At 33.0% G+C, this 22,061-nt stretch overlaps 4 protein-coding genes across 6 annotated transcripts; 3 read left to right on the top strand and 1 right to left on the bottom strand.

The window, feature by feature from the left end:
- Positions 1-543: 543 nt before the first annotated feature.
- Positions 544-2,209, bottom strand: LOC123220457 (syntaxin-related protein KNOLLE-like). Of its 3 annotated transcripts, XM_044642682.1 has the most exons (3): positions 2,072-2,209; positions 1,902-2,014; positions 544-1,805 (listed from the first exon to the last, which is right to left on the bottom strand). In XM_044642682.1, the coding sequence occupies exon 3, from the start codon at positions 1,777-1,779 to the stop codon at positions 835-837; it is 945 nt and encodes a 314-aa protein (XP_044498617.1). In that variant the 5' UTR covers positions 1,780-1,805; positions 1,902-2,014; positions 2,072-2,209; the 3' UTR covers positions 544-834. The 3 variants fall into 3 exon arrangements, with proteins under 3 accessions (XP_044498617.1, XP_044498615.1, XP_044498616.1); XM_044642680.1 differs by lacking the exon at positions 1,902-2,014 and having other exon boundaries at positions 2,015-2,209; XM_044642681.1 differs by lacking the exon at positions 1,902-2,014.
- A 3,400-nt stretch (positions 2,210-5,609) lies between these two features.
- LOC123221966 (aquaporin SIP1-1) lies at positions 5,610-8,887 on the top strand. Its single transcript, XM_044644955.1, has 3 exons — positions 5,610-6,051; positions 6,491-6,763; positions 8,581-8,887. Exons 1-3 carry the CDS (start codon positions 5,755-5,757, stop codon positions 8,737-8,739), a joined length of 729 nt encoding a protein of 242 aa, XP_044500890.1. The 5' UTR covers positions 5,610-5,754; the 3' UTR covers positions 8,740-8,887.
- A 1,014-nt stretch (positions 8,888-9,901) lies between these two features.
- On the top strand, positions 9,902-14,710 carry LOC123221277 (apyrase 2-like). Its single transcript, XM_044644075.1, has 9 exons — positions 9,902-10,606; positions 11,142-11,270; positions 11,392-11,448; positions 11,542-11,628; positions 12,555-12,760; positions 12,983-13,074; positions 13,669-13,883; positions 13,973-14,162; positions 14,261-14,710. The coding sequence occupies exons 1-9, from the start codon at positions 10,286-10,288 to the stop codon at positions 14,368-14,370; spliced, it is 1,407 nt and encodes a 468-aa protein (XP_044500010.1). The 5' UTR covers positions 9,902-10,285; the 3' UTR covers positions 14,371-14,710.
- Positions 14,711-15,385: 675 nt separating this feature from the next.
- Positions 15,386-17,771, top strand: LOC123220556 (pentatricopeptide repeat-containing protein At5g15010, mitochondrial-like). The gene has a single exon (XM_044642810.1). The coding sequence runs from the start codon at positions 15,780-15,782 to the stop codon at positions 17,571-17,573; it is 1,794 nt and encodes a 597-aa protein (XP_044498745.1). The 5' UTR covers positions 15,386-15,779; the 3' UTR covers positions 17,574-17,771.
- The last annotated feature ends 4,290 nt before the right edge of the window (positions 17,772-22,061 follow it).

The raw sequence follows: 22,061 nt of genomic DNA, 5'->3' as shown, positions 1-22,061 counted from the left end.
GGCCTCCAAAGCTCAAAACTTGAACTTTGGAAGTTCGTTTTTTTCTTTTAGGTGGGAAGATAAAAGGGAAAAACTAATTTCTTTCACCATTATCCCACAAAGTCTCCATAACTGAAAATTTTCACTAACACCATGCTAGACCATAGAACCAATAGCATCTGGATTGAAGTACTCCTAGATCATTTAAAATTCAACATTTCACTCATATTCAGTTGTATGCAGATGAAACTAGTTGATGAAATTAAATTTTCATTGTTATTATTCACAGTAATCTCATCATCACATCAATCTAGAAATGCAGAGAAGAGCATGTAATTAATTAACTTGAAACTGCGGTGGACAAGAATATTTAATTCGCTTTGAATTTATCAATTGGTATATCAAACAATCGACGGATACTTAGTATGTCCGATGAAAAGTACAGATTTTAATTTGTCTTCCAAAATAAAGAATAATCCAGATGACTACGTATTCGTGTACTTAGTGGAGAGACTGAGAAAAAAAACAGCAGAAGAGGTTGAAGAGATGGAAAGGCGGAGAAGGTGGTCAAAGAACTTCAACAAGATGAGGAAATTGCTTAACAGAGCTAAATAAAGAGGAGCTAATTATGATTGGCTGAGATCTTTGTTCTCCAACCCATGAAAGAAGAAACCAAAAACAAATTTTTGTAATTTTCAATCAAGAGATTTTATTCAAACTACAATCAAGAAAAGAATAAGAAAGAAAAAATTCTTAGACAGGCCAGTCCCTGCATTAGGACTTTGAGGCTTCTCAAACCCAAACCAGACATTTTTAACAGGGCATTAAATCCTCCTATAAAGAGAGCCTTAAAATTCAAGAACTGGTAAAGCTAGTGGCAATAGGTATGATAACCAATAGAATGATCAACAACAGAAGAATCACACCCACACACATCCACTTTCTGCTGCTCCTCTGGTAGTCCTTTGCGGCCTTGAGCTGCTTGGTGCCGTCCTTGACATAATGTGAGGCATTCATCACATGGTGCTCAATGTCATCCATCTGCTCACCCTGTGCTTCTACCATTACGGCCATGTCCAAGAAGATTTGGTGCAGCTCCAACAAGCTCTTCTCAATCTCTTTCGCTGTGACATGCCTATCTTGAATCTCCACCACAGTCTCCAACACCTTACCCCTCCCATGCTCTTGTATTGCCCTTGTCAAAAACTCCTCACCGCCATTACCCCCATCAGATATGATTTTCTCAATGACATCCTCATTTGGGTACTCTCCAGTCACAGTGAAGTATCTTCTCCCAACTGTTTCCTTGTATTCAGTCATCATTCTCTGCCTCAGCCCTTGAAAATCCATCATTAACTCCTTTAACTTTTTTCGTAAGCCATTAGTAACCGCAATCCTAGTCCTGTAAATTGAGGTCCCTTCTTTGCAGCCTGAGAGGCGCTTGTTAGCAGCATTGGCACGGTCCATGTCTTCGAGATGTGACCTAATTGTTCTGGCCCTCTTGAGCACTGTGACAATATCTTTGTTGATCTCATTGCGCAAAGACTTGAGAGCCTCAGGTTTGTGCAAGGACTTGCTTTGCTCATTGGATTCTTGGAGTTTGTTCAATATTTCCCGGATTTCCCCCATTTCCTTCTTCACATTCTCAGCTTCTTCTAGGAAAAGGTTGAGGTTTTGGTCCATAGTGTTTGCCGAGGATGCCATTTCCACATCAAAGTCAGGACCAGCTTCAAGATCTTTCATAGCCACCTTCTTGAGATCAACATAGCTCATGAAAGACTTGGTCATTAGATCATTCATCTTTGGAACTTAGATTCTTCACTCTCCTTAAATGAGCCAAACAAATCCAAAATTAGACTGAAAGTAATCATGCAAAAATGAACCCAAACAACAAGTGGGGTTTTGGAAAAAAAAAAAAAAACCTTTTTTGTTGCTCTTGATTAAATATATCTTCAACTCGAAATGAAAATTGAACTATAGAAGCAATAAAAATGAACTAAAAAAAATGAAAATTGATGAAATTGGTGTTGTATACCTCCTTGAAGGAAGCAGAGAAAAAAACTAAGCGGCTGATGAAATTGGTGTTGTATACCTCCTTGAAGGAAGCAGAGAAACGGGAATTGCGAATTTGCGATCAATAAGAAGATCTCAAGTGGGGTTTTGAAAAGGCATGAAAACTTGAGCTCAGGTGGTGATTTGCTTTGCTTTGTTGTCAATTTGAGATTGATCAAGAGACACTTAAATGGAAGAGAAACACAAATGAACAGAGACAAAAAGTAGCCGTTATAACTAGCTCCCAAGTTCCAACGGCTATATTTTCTAATGCCCGTTGGGCCGTTGCTGAATCTTTTGTGTTTTCGGTTTCTTTTTATTTCTTTTAAATAAAAAGATTTTAGCTATGATTTATTCGCCAAATGTGGTAACGATTCTCTACAACCGTTCCTACTTGTTATAAATACCATATCAAATGAATGGCTTACACGCCTCACTAGTATTATAAATCGAATAATATTATAAATATAATTTTATATATAAATAATAACTTATTATTATATGAATAAATAACTAAAAATTAAATATAAAATAATATTTAATTATATAATAATATATTATTATTTATATATAAAATTATATAAAAAAATTATATCCATAATTTTATTATTATAAGTCTCTCTTGCTTTATCTTTTTTTTATTTGTAATGAGCTCTTGATGTCTTCCTTATTGTCATCTTAACTTCCATTTTAGGCATGATTACATTAGAATAACATTACCTAAGTTTGAATAAAAATATAATATAATATTATTTTTTATTTAAAATTATTTAATTATCTTAATAATATATAAAAAAATATCTATATATTTAATACGCATAATTTTATTAATTAGAATATTGTGTTTAAGTTTTAAAAAAATTAACGATTTTACTAAAACTAGTCACTAATGCTAAAAGTTAAAATATTTTCTGAAGTGGCAAAATTGTTGAGAAACATAAAATGTTAAAACTGATGATATTTCCCACATTAGCTATTGCTCACTACAAAAATTGAAAACACAACATTTCCCACTCAAACCGAGTTAACATAAACTCAAAAGTTAATTTGACTCAATTTGATTCAGTTCAAACTCATTTATTTTGAATATGTATTGTAGTATAATTAAGAGATTTGACTTTATCCAATAATTGAATTGAACTTAAACTATATAGAGTTCTGTTCAGTTTGACTCATAAACTAGATAAATAACTCAATCTAATTTAAACTTAACTCATAGATTGATTCGAATTATATTAAATAATTATTAAACGATATCATTTTATCAATAAATCACGAATTTAAACTACAAATCTAAGTCACATATCTTATCCATAAATTTTAACATTAAGCCAAAGTTAAACCAAATTATTTTCATTCGAATTAAACTTGAATTAAACTATTTTTTATTTACGTTAAACTCAAATCAACCAATATTTAGAATCGATTTGACTCATATCTATAATTTTATTATTAAAAAATCTATCAAAAAATAAATAGTAATTTATTAAAAGTAAAATAGATATAAAACTTCCCGCATGTGCGATCACGTGAGTGGAGGAGAATGAATAGCCAATAACATGAAGCCAATTAGAGCTTAAAACATAATTGATGAATGACAACACTTGGGGACTGCTTTTCTTCTTTTACAAGAAAAAGAAACTTCTTTTAAACAACTTTTCGGTGAACTTTGCCTTTTTCTTCTTGTCGTTTCCACTTTCCAGATGGCTTATTTTATTAAACTTAAATGCACCGAATAAAAATAAGCAATTATTGTACATGCATCTATCTTCCGAAGAATAATATTTCTAGTTTTTATTTTAAATATATAAATATATATTATTATATAATTATGTATTATTTTATTTTTAATTTAAAATTATTTAATCATATAATAATATATATATTTATATATTCGAAATAGATATATATAGTTTTATTATATTTCTAATTTAGTAAATATCAAATCACCGAAGAAACAATTATTAGGTATATCATACTTAATTGAGTAAACACCAAAATTATATACACAACTTTATATGATTATATGTTATTTTATCTCTAATTTAAAAATATTTAATTATATAATGATATATTATTATTTATATATAAAATTACGCATGAAATTATACATGTAATACTATTCTTGTCAACTGTGAAAACGCATGAAATTATTAACTACAAGAAAAATTGATTTAATGGAAGTCTGTCCTCTTTTCATATTAAAGAGTGGATCTTTATTTACATTTATTCAAATAAAATAATTTTATTAAATAATCTAACAATAAATAAAAAATGTTTCACTTTATTATAATATTGCACTTCACCATATAGATTATAAAATAAAAAACATCAGATTAAATTAGATTGATTTGAAAAAATAAGAGAAGATATAATTTGATGAGATTAAGATGAAATAATTTAGAGAAAAGAATACCAAATCCACTTCTTCTCCCCCTTTTTAAATTTTAATATGATGTGCGTTAGGTTTAAATGAATTGACTATTTTGTCCCTTTATTATTCATTTTCAATTAAAGAAAGTTAGTGATTTATGTCATCATGAACAAAGTAATATGATATGTATATAATTTTTTATACATAAATATATATGTATGTGACATATTATTATATGATTGAATATAATTATTTAACAATAAAAGTCATTCAACAACTTTGATTTATATACAAACAAATCTTATTAATTTATACATACTATAATAGTCTAATTGTATATTAAAAATTTAATTTTTCGTATTATATATCTAGTATCGTATTGTATTATATAATTTAAAAAATAAAAAAATAATAAAAAATTTAATTGATATGCCATTATTTTAAAAATATCACGAATACTTTTAAAAATTTAAAATTTCTCACAAATATCTCAACTATATTATCATTTTTTAAAAAAAGTATATTAATCCGTATCGATAATATATATTTTATAGTATAATATGTATCATATTGTATGATACATTCATTGTATCGTATTAATTCGATGTACCTCATGATACATATTTTTTTATTTACATCGTATTGTAACATAATATGTATATCGTATATCTTATAATATTAATAATTATAATCCATACAACCTAATGTAACAATATGCGATTGAGTTATTTTAAAATAAAAAAATGAATATTTAAATCACCAAATCATATCAGTTTATACGAATAATTTAATAAAATTTATTTGTGCATATAATTTTATTTTTAATTTAATAATGTTATTTAGAATAATGGCATATAAAAGAAGACAACTATTATGTGATAAAAAAGTTTGGGTTAAAGATAAAGTGAGAAAGCCTTGCAAGGCAAAAGTTTGAGTAATATTATGTGTATTATTTTTATGTATGCTCTTATATAAAAATTGATATATTATTATACTATTAATAATTATAAATTAAAAATAAAATAATATTTAATTATATTATAATATATTATTATTTATATACAAAATTATAAATATTTTTTTATTAAAAATATTTTCTGAAATTACAAAATGGTTTAGAAAAGGTAATTTGGTAATTAACCAAGAGTCACAGTATTAACCAATCGTTGAAAAGAGATAAACATCAAATCAGTATTCAATATCAACAACAAAACGAAATCAATCCTAACCAGACACCAGAAAACTAAATCCATTCAAATTCCAGGTCTTCTATTTCACTTCAGTTCATCTCCAAATAATTTAAGTAAATCACACCCACTGTACACTACTCTCAGACTCAGGCCGAAGTTATGGGTCCGATTAAGGCCTCTGTAGGTGATTTCTTGGTTACCTTTATGTGGGTGTTTTGTGCCTCCACATTTGGTCTTTTGACATCAGAGATTGCTGCTCTTCTGGGTGTGCAAAACCTCTTTTGGCCCCCCGCGTTAATCACCACCTTCATTATTTTTGTTTTTGTTTTCATTTTTGATTTGATTGGTGATTTTCTTGGTGGGGCTAGCTTTAATCCCACTGGTAACGCCGCATTTTACGCTGCCGGTGTCGGCGATGATTCTTTGCTCTCAATGGCTCTCCGCTTCCCTGCCCAGGTTTATAGTACTTTTTATATTTAAAGTTATTACAAGGAATTATGAATTGCATGCTGTCATCTCTTTGCAATTTCATTTTTTCATTTTCAGTTGCTTAGTTTCGCAGAATTTTTATGCTTTTATCTTCTTTGTGTACCTTTTTGGAAATTTTTGTTGACAGAATCTTTGATTGGATCTACTTTGCAGTAGTTTGTTGAACTGTTTTCATATATATTAGAGGGTTGTTTCATTTGGGATTAGAACTACTGATTCTATTTACCAAAGAGATACAGTTTATGCTGAAACTTCAAAGGTACTTTTACCGGAAAAAGGAATGTGTGAACTGTGAACAAATTGCTGAAAGGTGTACAAGGAGCCGTTTACTAAAAAATACTAAAAATAATTCCTAAGTTATGGGACATGAATTTTGGATGTAAATATCAAGTTTTTATTTTGACAGGCAGCCGGTGCTGTGGGTGGTGCAATGGCCATCATGGAGGTGATCCCACCAAAGTACAAGCACATGATTGAAGGCCCTTCTTTGAAAGTTGATTTGCATACTGGAGCCATCGCTGAGGCGGTGTTGACTTTTCTAATTACCTTTGCTGTGCTTTTAATTATTCTGAAGGGCCCTCGTAACAGTATTGTGAAGACGTGGTTGCTTGCTGTGGCAACTGTAGTATTGGTTGTTTCAGGTTCCACTTACACTGGGCCTTCCATGAATCCTGCCAATGTGAGTTGTCTGCCTTTTTACTTCTGTCCTGCTTAGAATCATAGTAATATGGAATTATTAGAACATATTATTTCTAAATTTAATAAAAGTTAACCAATTAAGATATTATCATGAAGCTATGATGATATAACTTATCTAATCTAGATGCAGTTTCTCTCATGAACAACATATAATTTCATTAATTCACTGAATTATCAAATTTGTCTACACTTGCTTTGTTGTACTTACAAGGTGATGCTGCAACTAGATCGGGTGGAATTTGGAAATGCTTGGTTTTTGATATAATTGTTGCATCATATTGATTTTTGCACTACCCTTAAATATACTATTGATTCCATTATTTGGCCTGCACAACTTTACTGAGAAAGTATGTTTATTACTATTTTTGTATCAACTTCTTTGATTGTGTTATATCTTATTGTCTATTGAATGGACAAAAAAAATGCATAATTCAGAAAGATTATTGGAAATAGTGATTTACAAGGAAATATTGCCCTGTTTATCCTAGTGAGCCATGCATCTTTGCTGTAACTATGATCAGAAAGGAAGCATAACCCCTTAGCATCTAATTTTTGAGAAATCATTGCATATTATTTATTTATTTTCCATTTTGCTGGTGACTCTATTTCATTGTTTGAAATTCATTAATTCATCATTATTATAAATTTCCCCGTAGTCAAAAAGAGGAATGCAATTTTGATGAACCCATTGAATTCTCTTCTGCTGTTAAATTAACATAGGCTCGAAGTTTAGCTCTCTTTATCAAGCATAAAACTTCAGATCTCTGCAATTCTCTCGCAGCCACTGTGTTCATAAATCACAGCCTTACCCTTCCACATGTTTTCACTAAGTTCCTTCCTTATCAATCAAGTCCATGAAAACAGTCCCTTGTATTCAATTTCATGTAGATATGTTTCAATCACTACAAAAAAAGTAATGTTGTTAAATGCACCTAATATATTTTCTTAAGCGTTTACATAAATACTATTTTTTTTTTTTTAACTGCAACCCTGTCTTCAAATGAAAAAGAAAAATTATATATGAAAGTTGTTGAAGATCTTTTGCAGAGAGCTATTCTTGCTTCACGCATTGTTAGTCTAGGGATTTAATGAGCAGTTGGTGCTAAAAAAGATGAACTGGAGACTAATGGGGGTCAATATTGGTATTATGTGGTTATCGCAACAATGGTTGCCAGTGGTGATGAATATTGATATTAGGGTCAATATTGATATTCTGTGGGCCTTTCCCTTCCTAACTGCATTTTGAGTTGAGGAGCTACTCAACTCTGGTAGGATTTTGTCCCTTTTAATTCTTAAGTTATGCCAATTTAGGTAGCTGATTCTTGCTGTAATCTGCTTTTCAATTCTTTTTTAGTCTTTTGGCTGTGATGGAAGGGATTATGAGGTCTCTGGCTGTGTTGATGTGCTTATGTCACATCTTTATTCATCACAAAGCCAAGGATGAAGGTCTGGGAATTTGGTAATGGAAAGTTATGCTGACTTTTTCTTGTTTGCTTCTTTATACAGTTTCTTGTCTTTGGGTTTGCATCCATATGTGCATTGAAATATGTTAACCCTTATAAAGCCACAAAAATAAGTTTCTTCTGGATTTTTAAACATAGCAAAGCCAGAGCTGATTGCGTTGCTAAGCAAGGATCATATAACATGCAGTGTTTCTCCTATGAACGGGCATAAAGAAATTGAAAGATGTCTATATCTTTCTTCCTAGGCAGATTTGTGCATTTGTATTTACTTAGCTGTTTTTGCATTTGCTCTAACAACTATAGGACTGAACATATCTTTGTATTGTGAGCATAGGCTTTCGGATGGGCATACATAAACAAATGGCACGACACATGGGAGCAGTTATATGTTTACTGGATTTGTCCATTCATTGGAGCAATAGCTGCAGCATGGGTGTTCCGTTTTGTCTTCCCTCCACCACGTCCACCGTCAAACAAACAGAAGAAAAACTAAGGTGGGAAATATGTGTTTTTGTTTATTTACCATTAGATAAAAGCTCAATTTCAATATTCATGTAATAATAATATCTTATTTAGTTCTATAATGCACTCATTTTTTAGTTGTCTATGATGAAGATGAACTGATCTCTTTTTCAAGTCAATTTGCTTGGTTTATACTTTATTGAGTCATTGCTGCTTCTGCGTTTTGTTTCTTTCACAAATCATGATATGTTATTTTGGCAACAATAAATGGTCAAAACAGAAACATTTTCTTTGTGTATCTTCTCTCTTTTGGTAATTATTGAACCCATTAGGCTTTAAGGCCGAATTTTGTCTTTCAAGGTTGACAACGTGTTAAAACCGCCGATGAATAAAAAATCGATTCATATATATTTACATATATACATAGAGGAATGTTATGGGTATATATTTTTTATACATAATTTGCGTATACAGATAGTGTATCTTTATGTGATTGAATGTTATTTTATTTTTAATTTAAAATTATTCAATTATATGATAACTTGTTATTTATGTATTTAAATTGTATATAAAAAATATATACGTATATTTTTATTATTTTAAAATATCTTATTACATATATTTAGCACGAAGAGAATATACTAAAATTTATTAGTGATTATCAAAAAGAAATAAAACTTGATATATTTTATCAGAAGTGTTAAATGGGTTCGGTCAATCTATAATTTGACATGGGTTTGATTTTTTTGGCCTAAGTCATTTAGGCTTGACATAGAAAACCTTTAGTTGTGCTAAGCCACGGGTCGAGTAGAGTATGAGGTATGACCCGTAGATCGGCTCAAGACAACACGATATTGTAATAACATTTTTTATAATTTTTAATTTTTTTTTTTAAGAGACTATCCGTTATTTTACTGACCAAATTAATTTTATGTAGTTAAAAAATAACCAAAAAAATCATTTTTCAGGTTGGTCCTTGAAAAGTCTATGGTTAGCTCGTTAAAGATTTAATATTTAGATTTTTTTAAGTTAACCCGACACAAGCCTCCATCAAGTGGTGGACTTTAACGCGACCCGATATATGGGCCAATGGGCTGTGCCAAGATCAGTCCCCGACTGGTCTGAGCCACTGTTGCCTGTGTACGTTACAACATCACAGAAAAAACGCGGTTGCTTCCAAAAGCAAGAAAAATAGGAAAAATGTAAAAATAAAAATGAAAGCGCTTTGCATTGTACATCACGTCATCTCCCTTCTCTCTCCGGTGACAATGTATAGAGTAACAACCAACCACTCCAATCACACTTAACATTGACTACATGATACATACATATGATTAACGTTACCGTTATACATTTCTTCTTCCCAATCTGAATTCTATAATTCACGATCTCACCATTTCTCAAATTCATCAACCCTGGATCCCTCACCGGACCTGCCATCTCAGTCGCTAAAGCATCCTCCTCCTTCCTCCATCGGCAACGGCCAGATCCGCTACCGATCACCTTCCTCCGGCGAGCTGTCTGAAACCGGCGCCACCTCTCCTTCCCACTCCGCTGACCATCTCTTGCCTGAGAAGATGTCTAAACGACCTGCTATTCGTCAGCAGGATTCGTTGCCGGAAAAGATCCATCGCAACAGGAGCTTTTTGCTGGTGATTTCCGTGCCGCTCATGTTGATTTTGTTTGTTTTGTTTATAATGCCGGGGCGGTCGCCGTCTTCCGAGACTGTAGTCGAGTACGAGATGACTGGACGGAAGTTCTCGCCAGATATGAAGATGTTGAACAGTTATGCTGTTATTTTTGACGCTGGTAGTTCGGGGAGTCGTGTCCACGTGTATTGTTTTGATCAGAACTTGGATCTCGTGCCTATTGGTGAAGATCTTGAGCTTTTTGTTCAGGTAATCTCGTTGACTTCTCCTTTGCTTCATATAGAACATTTGTTTATTTTCTACTGCTTGAATTTGAATTCACAACCTCATTTTACTGGAAATGTAGCAAGGAAGATGAAATGCCTTTAGATATGGTTTTAGTAATATAGAAGGCTTTGTGACTGATCTGGGGACTCGTTAACCTAGCACTACACTTTGCATTGAGGACAATTTTGTGAACTTGTAATTTGATAAAAGGGCCATACTTCGTTGACAAGTACCGTTACTAGGATGCTCTTTTGGTGACTTGTGGTATGTTAGCAAATAGACACAATGTCTGTAATCTTGCCTAAATTTTGCACCCTATAGTGTAGCCATTCTTTGTTCAGGAAGGGAAAAAAAAGGTATAATCCTGTACTACTGAATTGTTTTGATGATGCTCAATGGTTGAAGCTGAGCAGCTGCTAGTGGTAAATCAACTACTTGAGTTGTTTTTCGCCCCCTTGGCTGCTATAAATTGCAGTATTTGTTTAGTTCTGATCTTTGATTGGTGTTGGGGTTACAGATCAAACCAGGGTTGAGTGCATATGCAAATGATCCACAGCTTGCTGCAAACTCCCTAACTTCACTTCTTGATAAAGCTCAAAGTGTTGTTCCTCAAGATCTACGATCAAATACACCAGTTAGAGTTGGAGTGAGTGGCTATATATTTGTTCTGTAATTTCATTTATTAGGTTTTCCTTGTGTGATACTGTAGTGTGATTTTCTGAAATTTTTGGTTAAATTACTCAGATGGGTTTTTAATGTTTGTCTAGGCAACTGCAGGGTTAAGGCAATTAGAAGGTGATGCGTCTGATAAAATTTTGCAAGCGGTAATTTTGCTCTGTTATGCCATCCTTTGGTTGTGGTCCAACTCTTTATTTTATCTTTCATCATCCTTACAGCTGTTTAACATCCAATTTAAGGTTAGGGATCTTCTTCAATATAAAAGCTCCCTCAAGCCTGATGGTGTTACTGTTTTGGATGGTCCACAAGAAGGCGCTTATGAGTGGGTATGTTGTTTTCTTGTTTCTTTTATTTGTTTATTGGTGTGCTTGAATGCATATTTTTTGAATATAAAAGGATAAAGGTTTGACTGACTGGTGCTTTTGGTCCTTCGGACATGGACTCCTCCCATGGTCATGCAGAAAATTTGAGCTATACTGGTATTCTGCTATTCCACTTAACCATTTCCTATACCTCCTATTTAGCAGAGTGACTGAGGGGTGTACTATGTTTTCCTAATCTAGATCATTTTGTCATTTTAATTACTGTTGAAATTTCTAGTAATTTGGTTTTTGCCTGAGGACTTGGTGGAAGGAATAAAATGATATTGGTTGGTAGCCACAAAATAAATTATTGAAGTGCTATGCTTACAAATAATAATGGTTTTTTGGTTTGGCTAAAACTCTGTTATTTTTAAGGCTATATTTCTTTGGTAACTCCCTGTCATCATAATAGATTGACAAGCAGGGTCTCTTTGTACATAATCTTTCAGTGATTGACTTTAGATTCTGATTCTTCTCTGCTTATCCTAAAGGAAAAGAACTTTGCAGTCCACTTTTTCTGATGTCATGGCCTTATTTTTGGTGCTTTCTTAATTGATTTTTGGATAGCCTCTGAGATAGTCTAATCATATTGACATGGCAAACTCTGAATTAAGGCATCTATCATGCCTTTTCTTTTGAGAGAAGGAAAGGCTAATCAAGTGATAATTGACTTATTTTGGGCCTGACAAAGGACATATTGAGGCATAAACAATGGTAGCTGAATCTTGTCCTTGATGAATAAAAATTATGATAAACTGAATAGTTGTTTAGCATATAATGGAAACTGATGATGAAACATACCCATTATCATATAATTTTCCTGGGGTCTTATGATTTCATTTGTTTGATTAGATATGGTGAAGGTCTCTTACATGGACCTTGTTTTGCAGGTAACAATAAACTATCTATTAGGGAGGTTGGGGAAGCAATATTCAGATACTGTTGGAGTTGTTGACCTTGGAGGTGGATCTGTACAGATGGCGTATGCCATCTCGGAGAAGGAGGTGGCAATGGCTCCAAAGGTATCGGATGGGGAGGATTCATATATAAAGGAAATGACTCTGATGGGAACAAAATATTTCCTCTATGTTCACAGGTTTCCTCCTCCTTTTCATGCGTTGGTCTCATTATTTATTAGATGATGTCACGTTCAATCACCTGGCAATCATCTATAACTGGAAGGACATTCTGTTCATGTTATAAATAATTTTCAAGTTTTAAATTTACTTAAAAATGTCTTTTGTTCATTGAAAGAACTGTGTTTTCGGAGATATTTTGGTATTTTTAAATTAATATTATTTTGTCTTTTTGCATGCAGTTACTTGCACTATGGTTTATTGGCAGCTCGAGCAGAAATCTTGAAGGTTACTGATGACTCTGACAACCCATGTATTTTGGCCGGATATGATGGTATGTTCGGTTAACTCACTGTCAGTAGTCCTATTACATGATAATTTCAATGTATAAATTTGAAGCTGTATTATGTTTGTGTGAAATAATTTTTCCTTTTTTAAATTCACTTGCATAATAAATAGTTCAAGTGCTTAATGCAAGATAAAAAGTTTGACAGGTTCACTACAAAACCTACGTAAATAACACTATCTAACACTGTTGAACTGAGAGTAAACCCTCATTTCTAGTTGCTAATCCAAGACCTGATGACCTGGAAGTGGGCACCTTCTTTATTTGTTTTAGTTTGTAATAAACCAGACCAGAGGTTTCTTTATACGTCATTGCAAGACATTTGATACTTGGCTGTAGAAACCAGCAGCTTCCTGCTTTCCTCTCACTCATCACACTGATCTCCCTCTCTCTCTCTCTCTCTCTCTCTCTCTGAGTTGTAAAGTGGTCTTCTTGGATGCTATGGAGATTGTGGGTGAAAATGTGGAAAAAAAAAATTGTTGCATAATTCAATATGAGGTACCAATTACATTACTCTGCCTTCCAACATTAGATACAACATTGATATTAAGCTCCTTTTCTCTTCTTCGTAACTTTTTGAAGGATCTTATAAATATGGAGGGAAGGATTACAAAGCATCAGCTTCTCCCTCTGGCTCAAACCTGGAGCAATGTAGGAGTACAGCTATTGAGGCCCTCAAAGCTAATGACTCATGTACTCACTTGAAATGCACATTTGGTGGAGTATGGAATGGTGGTGGAGGTGATGGTCAAAAGAGTCTGTTCGTTGCTTCATTTTTCTTTGACAGGGCTGCAGAGGTATGAATCCCCCATGAGAAAACTAATTCCTTGTAGGATTTCCTTTTCTTAGGCTGCATAGCAGTGCTAACTTAACTATTTACATGTAGGCTGGTTTTATTGATTCTAAACTACCTGTTGCCAAAGTTCGTCCGGCTGACTTTGAGACTGCAGCTAAGCGGGCTTGTCAAACAAGATTAGAGGATGCAAAATCTGCATTCCCACATGTCGAGGAGGCTAACTTGCCATACATTTGCATGGATCTTGTCTACCAGCATACATTACTTGTTGTCGGATTTGGTTAGTTACACTTAAATTGTGTCAATTTGCATCAGTAATTCTGGGTAAGATTATTTTCAATTTCTGATTGTTCCATTATGATCATTCTTCTTGGACAGGCCTTGATCCCTGGCTAGATATTACCCTGGTAAAGCAAGTTGAATATCGAAATGCTCGTGTCGAGGCAGCGTGGCCGCTAGGGAGTGCCATAGAGGCTATATCATCATAGACATGAATGAATCACATCATCAGCTGAATTACACATTGAATGATCATTCAGGCGACACATGGGTCTTTTGGCGCCGGCAGAGTTCAAGCTGCAGGATCCCTGGTTGGGAATCGGAATTTGGTTTATATCTTGGATCCTGATAATAATGATAGAAAAAGAAAAAGTAAAAAGATTCCATTTATTATCATTAGTAATTATGTTACAAAATGTTCTGATTCAAAATTCTTGAGAGAATGTTTGATTCAATTAGTTCATTTAGACTAAATGGTGAGATACCAATTCATTTTTGTTTCCCTTAATCATTTTTAAATCAGATATACGGATATACCCTTTTCTTTCTGACTCTCTTTTTATTTTATCTTTATTATTTATTCAAGTTAATTATGAGTCATTTCTCTAACTGCCCAGAATATTATAGGAAGAAAAAATTTTAATTTTTCTTCAATTTTCAATATGGGAATGACTGAGAATCTTTGTTTTCTCGGCTTAGAGAAAACTTTTCTCCCATTTTTTCTCTATTCCTCTGAGAAAAATCTTTTATACTTTTCTTTCTTATCTTTATTAAAAAATAATAAAATATTTATTAAATGATAAAATATATTTATAATAATTTAAAATTTTTAAAAATAATTTAATATATAAGAGTTTAAGAAATATATAAAGAAAGGGGCATATGGAGAAGGAGATGCATTGATAATATATTTATCATCGTTCTCGTCTCATTTATGATTATGAGAGTTTTAGTTATTCTCGTTTCTATCTTTACTTAGTAATCTCCTCCTTAAATAGAGAAGAACGGAACAAAAACCTAATTTTGCATATAAAAATATCATCTCTATTTGTATAATAAAATCATATTGTAAGCACTTTGTTTACTTATTTGGGTAATTTTTATATCTATATATATATTTAAGTAGTTTTGTTAAATTATTAAATAAATACAATTTTATGGAGTTGGATATTATAATTTAAAATCCTTGCGTAAAATTTATATTTAGTTTAAAATCAATCAATTTGCATCACCATCAGAAGCTCCGATATGATCTGACGGTTATAATTGACTCAACCACAGGATAAACGCCCAGTGCTCAAAACTCACTGCACTTGTACATAAATGCATGCTGCCAGGCTTTTACTTGACTGTTATTGAGTGTTCAATCTGTTTCGAGCTAACTTCTCCATGTTAAAACACACGAGGATCAAATTAAGACTTATCATTTTTCCCACCTGATAAACCCAGTAAGTTTCATATAAAGCTTATTTGATCTTGTTCTTTTCATTCAGTCTTTTTCTCAAATAGTTTCTGCTCGTATTTTTGTTTAAGAAAAGTTAAAGAATCTCGTGCTATTTATTTGGTTGTTTTCGGTTGCATTGTATAGTATTTATCTCTGCTGATTGAATTGCTGGAAATGCAAGGAATCAGAGTAATAAGATCAAACTTATCATGTGTCGTGTTTCGTGTTTGCACCCATTTAAGTTCTGCATATATAAAATCGTTCCAATACACCAACCCCATCAATGAAACAACTTTGTTCAAGCCTGTCAATGATTTTAGGTTTGCATTGCAGTTCTCTTGTTTCTCCACTTCGAATCTCAAAACCCCAATTCCACCGAACATATCCAAATTAGAAGAAAAGGACCTTGATGAGAGTGATAGCGAAACTGATAATTGTCATGATTATGATGATAAAGAGGTTATTGATGTAACTGATAATAGACAACTGAATATTAGTGATGAAAGTGTAGTCAAAGATGTGAAATCCCTTGTTGATATATTACGTGAATTTGGTGATAAATGCTCTGAAATGAAAGCCAAGATTGAGCAATGCAGTATTAGGATGTCATCAGAGTTGGTGGTGGAGGTTCTTTCTCAGGTTCGAAATGATTGGGAAGCAGCATTTACTTTCTTTCTATGGGCTGGAAAGCAGCCAGGTTATGCACACTCTACACGCCAATATAATGCAATGATATCTATTCTTGGCAAAATGAGGAAGTTTGATACAGCATGGGCATTGATTGATGAGATGAGAGGGGGAAGGAACGGTCCTTCTTTTGTGACAAAGCAGACTCTATTGATCATGATTAGGAGATATTGTGCTGTGCATGATGTCGGGCGGGCCATAAATGCTTTCTATGCTTATAAAAAGTTTAAATTTGATGTGGATATGGATGATTTCCAAAGTCTTTTATCAGGTCTTTGTCGGTACAAGAATGTGCAGGAAGCTGAGCATTTGATGTTTTGTAACAAGGAGGTGTTCCCATTGAATGCCAAGAGTTTTAATATTATACTTAATGGATGGTGTAATATCATTGGTAGTCCACGAGAAGCAGACAGAGTTTGGAGGGAAATGAGTAGGAGAGGCATTTATTATGATGTTGTGTCATTCTCAAGTATCATGTCTTGCTACTCGAAAGTAAATAACCTTCATAAGGTGCTCAGGCTTTTTGATCAAATGAAAAAATGGGGGATTGAACCAGATAGAAAGGTTTACAATGCGGTCATTCATGCTTTGGCAAAAGTTAGGTTTGTGAGAGAGGCAATTAATCTCATGAAAACTATGGAAGAGAAGGGTATAGCTCCAAACGTTGTCACCTATAACTCATTGATCAAACCTCTCTGTAAAGCACGAAAAATTAATGAAGCTAGGGAGGTCCTTGATGATATGTTGCAGCGGGGTCTCAAACCCACAATTCAGACTTACCATGCCTTCTTGCGTATATTGAGGACAGGAGAAGAAGTGTTTGAGCTTCTTGAAAGTATGAGAAAGATGGGCTGCCAACCAGATAATGATACTTATATCATGTTAATTAGAAAGTTTTCTCGATGGTGCCAGTTTGACAATGTCTTTAAGGTGTGGGATGAGATGAGTGATAGTGGAATTGGTCATGATCGTAGTTCATACGTTGTGCTGATACATGGCCTCTTTTTGAATGGAAAGCTGGAGGAAGCACACAAGTATTATGTAGAGATGAAGGGAAAACAGTTTTTGCCAGAACCTAAAACTGATGAGATGATTCAGGATTGGTTGTCCAATAAGCAGTTTGCTGAGCGTCAGGTGGCAGAGTTCAAAGCTAATAATCTTCAGTCAGGTAAACATATGGGAATAACCTACAGGAGATCTGACGAGGACAGAAATTTTCTTCGAAGACCTGAGACTAGAAGAGTTGTGAGGGAGCGTGGATTTTCTTTCTGGGAGCACTAGAATTAAGTAATAATAAATTGTCATGGTATGTGTTTTGTGTATGAATTTGATTATTACTGAAATTCTCTATGAGTTTCCTTATGAACATAATAGAGGTGAGTGACCCTATACATTGTAAAATCAAGATGCTTTTTTTCTTACTGTTATTGGTGCTAAAATTCATCATAAATAACCAGCTGTCTTCAATTTATAGATCAACTTGGCCCAGATATGCTGAAGTTCGAAGTGTTGCCACATGAAGGTTGCATATTTATGTTTACATTCACATACTCTATTGCCATACAATGAGATGTTCTGTCATTTATCTTACTTGTCTGCTGATTATGATACTGTTGATACGTATCAGAAACTAGAAGTGTGCATGGTTTTTTTCACCTGCACCTGTTTATGGTTTCTTTTGGAGCTCTTGAAATAAAGGCTGATGGTTTTGACTCTGTTGGGATAGAGTGGGGATGTGGTGATTAACCGTGCACCTAGCAAAAGAAAGTAGACGGAGTATGCAAGTTAATAAGCTTTTCTTACATTTCTGTGGTATTTAAGCTTTGAGCAGTGATTGAGTTAGACTGCCAAACTAGTGTAGACTATAGCTTGCTACAGTTTTCTTTAAAGACTTGTGGAATTAATATAAGTAATGTTAAGTTTAGTTCGTAGTGGGATGGCGGTAGGTTTTTCCTTTGTCAGTGTATAACCTAGAAACCTTTGGCCTGTGCACCAGATTTGAAAGTAGGATTACTGCAAGATCCTACAACCTTTAACTTTCAGAACAACCATGATATGATATCTCGGATAGATGGTTCCAAGGAGATTAGTCTTCAACTTTTTAATTGGAAAGCAAGAATCATACCATTCAACTCAGCCCTGAGGGTTGGTAGGATAATATTTGTCTTCCGGTGCAATTTATTGAATTTCGTTTTTTTCTATTGAACTATTATTGACTTAGAAACAATAATATTTAATGTAGCACAATTGACAATATTAGAAACTGCAGAAATGCATGAAAACCTTAAACTGTGACTTGAAGCATATTTAAATAGAAATCTCTGCATTTCTTGCGAAAAGAAAACTACTAAATTTATGACAAAATAATTTGTAGATTATGTTGGTAGTTATAAAATCAGGGTGATTACATAAGGGTCTATTTCTTTTTGTAAACTTTTATATTTGCATTAGATGATCCTTTCTGCAATTTACCAGATTGTTAGCCATATAACAATGGTCTGTAAAACCAAGTAAAACCATACAGGCTCAATTTTAGAAATTTGTTATTTGTAGGAGGTTTTATGCGTGTATCAGTGGAACTGAATGTTCAGTTTTGTAGGACAGGAAAACAGATTTGCATTTCCATTCAATATTGCTCTGTGTGAGGTGGCTTGAGGTTGATTTCCTTATTTTAGTTTGTTTGATTTCTACAATGAGAAGTGAATTTGAATTGGTTCTGGAACCATTCTTTGGTTCCTGTTGTGTTGTTAACTTTCTGCAGCTGAAGTCTGAGTGTGGATGGGTTGACACATTGAAAAATGATTGTAGTTATGAACTTTTACAGAAATCAGGATCTGAAATGTCTTAATTGACATAGTTATGCTACCATTTAGATTGCGGTTCAGACATAATGCTAATTTAACCTGTTTGAGATCATGTGGCATTACAGTGAGGAATTCTTTGTTGCAATGTTGCATGTCTGTATGTCATCCTCTGTAAGTACACCGTTTCAGAAAAGACTCTATGTACATTTATCTCTAAATTTCAGTTTACATTGTTTTTCCTTTGGTCCTAAGTGTTTTCGGTTTTAGTTACATACGCATTCTAAGGGAGTTTAAAATAGAGTATATTTGCAGACTATAGTTTGGTAACAGTTAAATATCATTGTTGGGATTTTTCTACAAGCTCAAGTTTTAGGATTAAATGGTTTCTCAAAATGGTATCACTGCCAACTTGACCCAAAGGTAATGTACTAAAGTCCTTCCATTTCATTAATTAAATTATGGTATAAAGCATATAGGCAATATATGTGTGTTTTTTTGTTAACTTGTGTGTGTACTTTTTGTGTTTGGATTCATGAGACAAATCTATTAAATTAATATTTGATCAGGCATGTAATGAGATGTGTTATAGTTTAATACTTCGGCTATTGCTTATCATCTTAAACTTTTCAGATTTAGGCTTTTTAACAGAGAAGACGAGAAATAAAAGTGTACCATCTTTTCATTTAGTATTTAAGAAACACTCAAAACTGATGCTGTGTCTGCAATATATATTGTTTAAGTATATTTAATCTTTTTCTTAGTGGTTGAGAAAACCCATTAGCACCTCAGTTTCTGAAACAGTTCTTTAGTTAGGCCTATATCAGTAATGTGAAATCTTGAATGGGAAATTTAGTGTATTACTATTTGAATAGATAAGTACTAGCCTTTAGATTAGGTAAACCACACATGGAAAACTACAGGGGTCACAATCAAGACTTTTTTGCACTTAGAAACTAAGCTATTGCATATTTTTTACATCCTAGCCATACCTTTGACCACGTTTAACATTTTTCGTCTGGATTATGATCCCATGTTCAGTCAAATTCTTCCCTTAACAACCTGATGTAGTGACTAGTTGCACGTTTGTCTTGATGAGAACTTGAAGCTGCCCAGAACCGTGTTGAGGTAAGAATCTTGTGCTTGGCTTTGAATCTGAGAAGCTAACCATGTGATTATTCATTTCCATTTCTACCTTTTTAGCTGGTCTTGCAGCGTAATTCTACTGCTAGATCAAAAGTCAAGGTTCTCACAACTAAGTGGAGAGATGCTTTTGACCATTTAAACTTGGCCTCACCGCATGAACACCCTTTATTGGCTTGACTATGGATTTCTTTGATATTTATCTGTAAGGTGAGAAAATGGAACTGAGACAAAATTATGGGCTACTTTATTAATTATATTGCTTATTGGGATGTGGGTATTTGAGTTTCAGCCAAACAAGTTACCTGGTTATTGAAAAAGTGGAGGAAGTGAAGCAAAGAAAGATTGGACTCCAGGTACTTATTTTACATCACACATGACGTAAGATTAAAGCATCTTTGAGGGATCTTATTCTTTGCAAAAACAAATGTAACGTTGAACTCATCACCCAATTTAAAGCATCTTTGAAGAACAAATATTGAAGTCTTATGGAGTCATGGATAATCCTGAACTTTTTTTTGTTTCCTGTTACTTTTATTCTTTAGCATATTGCTTCCAAAACCTATCTGCAATCGGCTTTGTCTCATTCTCTTCCTTTTGCCCAAATTCACCACTTCACCATTTCCTATTCTTATAGAGCAAGTCTTCCTAGATTTAGGGATTTTTTAATTTCTTTGCTCATTGTCTTATTATAGGCGTTCAATTTCAATTCCTTTCCCACATTTCTTACCTTAAACAATGTATGCATTCTCACTTTGAAGATATGAATAGATACATATTTATATGTATTATCATATAATTATATAATTTTAAATTAAAGATAAAATAACACTCAATCATATGATGACACATATAAGTGTGTATTGAAAATAAGTACGTATAGTATTGTTCTAATATTTAATGTATGAGTAATACTACATATACGAATAAATTATATAAACTTGTATATACAAACTGAGGTGATAACATTTGATAAAGTGATTTTGAAGTAATCAAATCACAAGTTATTATATCAGTTTGTATAAATAAATAAATTATTTATATATATAATTTTATTCTTTATGTATTGGTGCATAGTCAAAGCTCGGCTTCTGACCTGCATCAAGAAGCAAAGTACTATTAGGCAACTAAAATTTACAATCAAGATTGAGTGCTTACAGAGAGCAAATTGTAGAATTTTGACATGTGATTAACTAAGTATATAATATAGAACATGTGTATACGTATCTGACAAATTATTTTATCAAATTTTCTACGTAAATATACCGTATGTATAACAACAACATAGCTAGCATACGCATACACATACGGTTGGAATGAATGAGTCATAGCTTGTTGTAATCAGCAAAATTTTCTTGTTTAGACTTTGAAATTAGTGTTCTGAGAGATTCTTGTTAGGTATATTTTTGTATGACTTTAATGAAAAGGCACGAAATCTCTGTCGTTTCCATCACACGTGTGACTAGAAAACTGTTCAAACATTGACAATCCTTTTTTTCTTTGTTGTTAGAATTAAAAAAGAAATGTGTTGATAGCGACGTTGGACATGGCAATATTTTCTCAAAGCGTTTTAAGTCTTAAACAATGGCACGTGTGTCTGCCACGCTTCTACGACTTTTTTAGCTCTCATGTAAGTGCCATCTATCTCCTTTGTAATTTTGTGTTATTATAATAATATTCCAGATTCTTCCTAAATTAAAAAATATTAATATCTATTTTTTTATTTTTAGAATTGATCAAATCTACCTAAATTGATGGATTTGAATTTTGAAATTAACCACCATGTTATTTATTTGACTAAGAAATTGAAATGTTTTTTTTTTTC

This window comes from Mangifera indica, chromosome 7, assembly GCF_011075055.1.
Source record: "Mangifera indica cultivar Alphonso chromosome 7, CATAS_Mindica_2.1, whole genome shotgun sequence".
In the NCBI taxonomy this organism is placed as follows: Eukaryota; Viridiplantae; Streptophyta; class Magnoliopsida; order Sapindales; family Anacardiaceae; genus Mangifera; species Mangifera indica.
The sequence above is the reverse complement of the archived record's forward strand: the minus strand, read 5'-3'. Positions and strand labels throughout refer to the sequence as shown.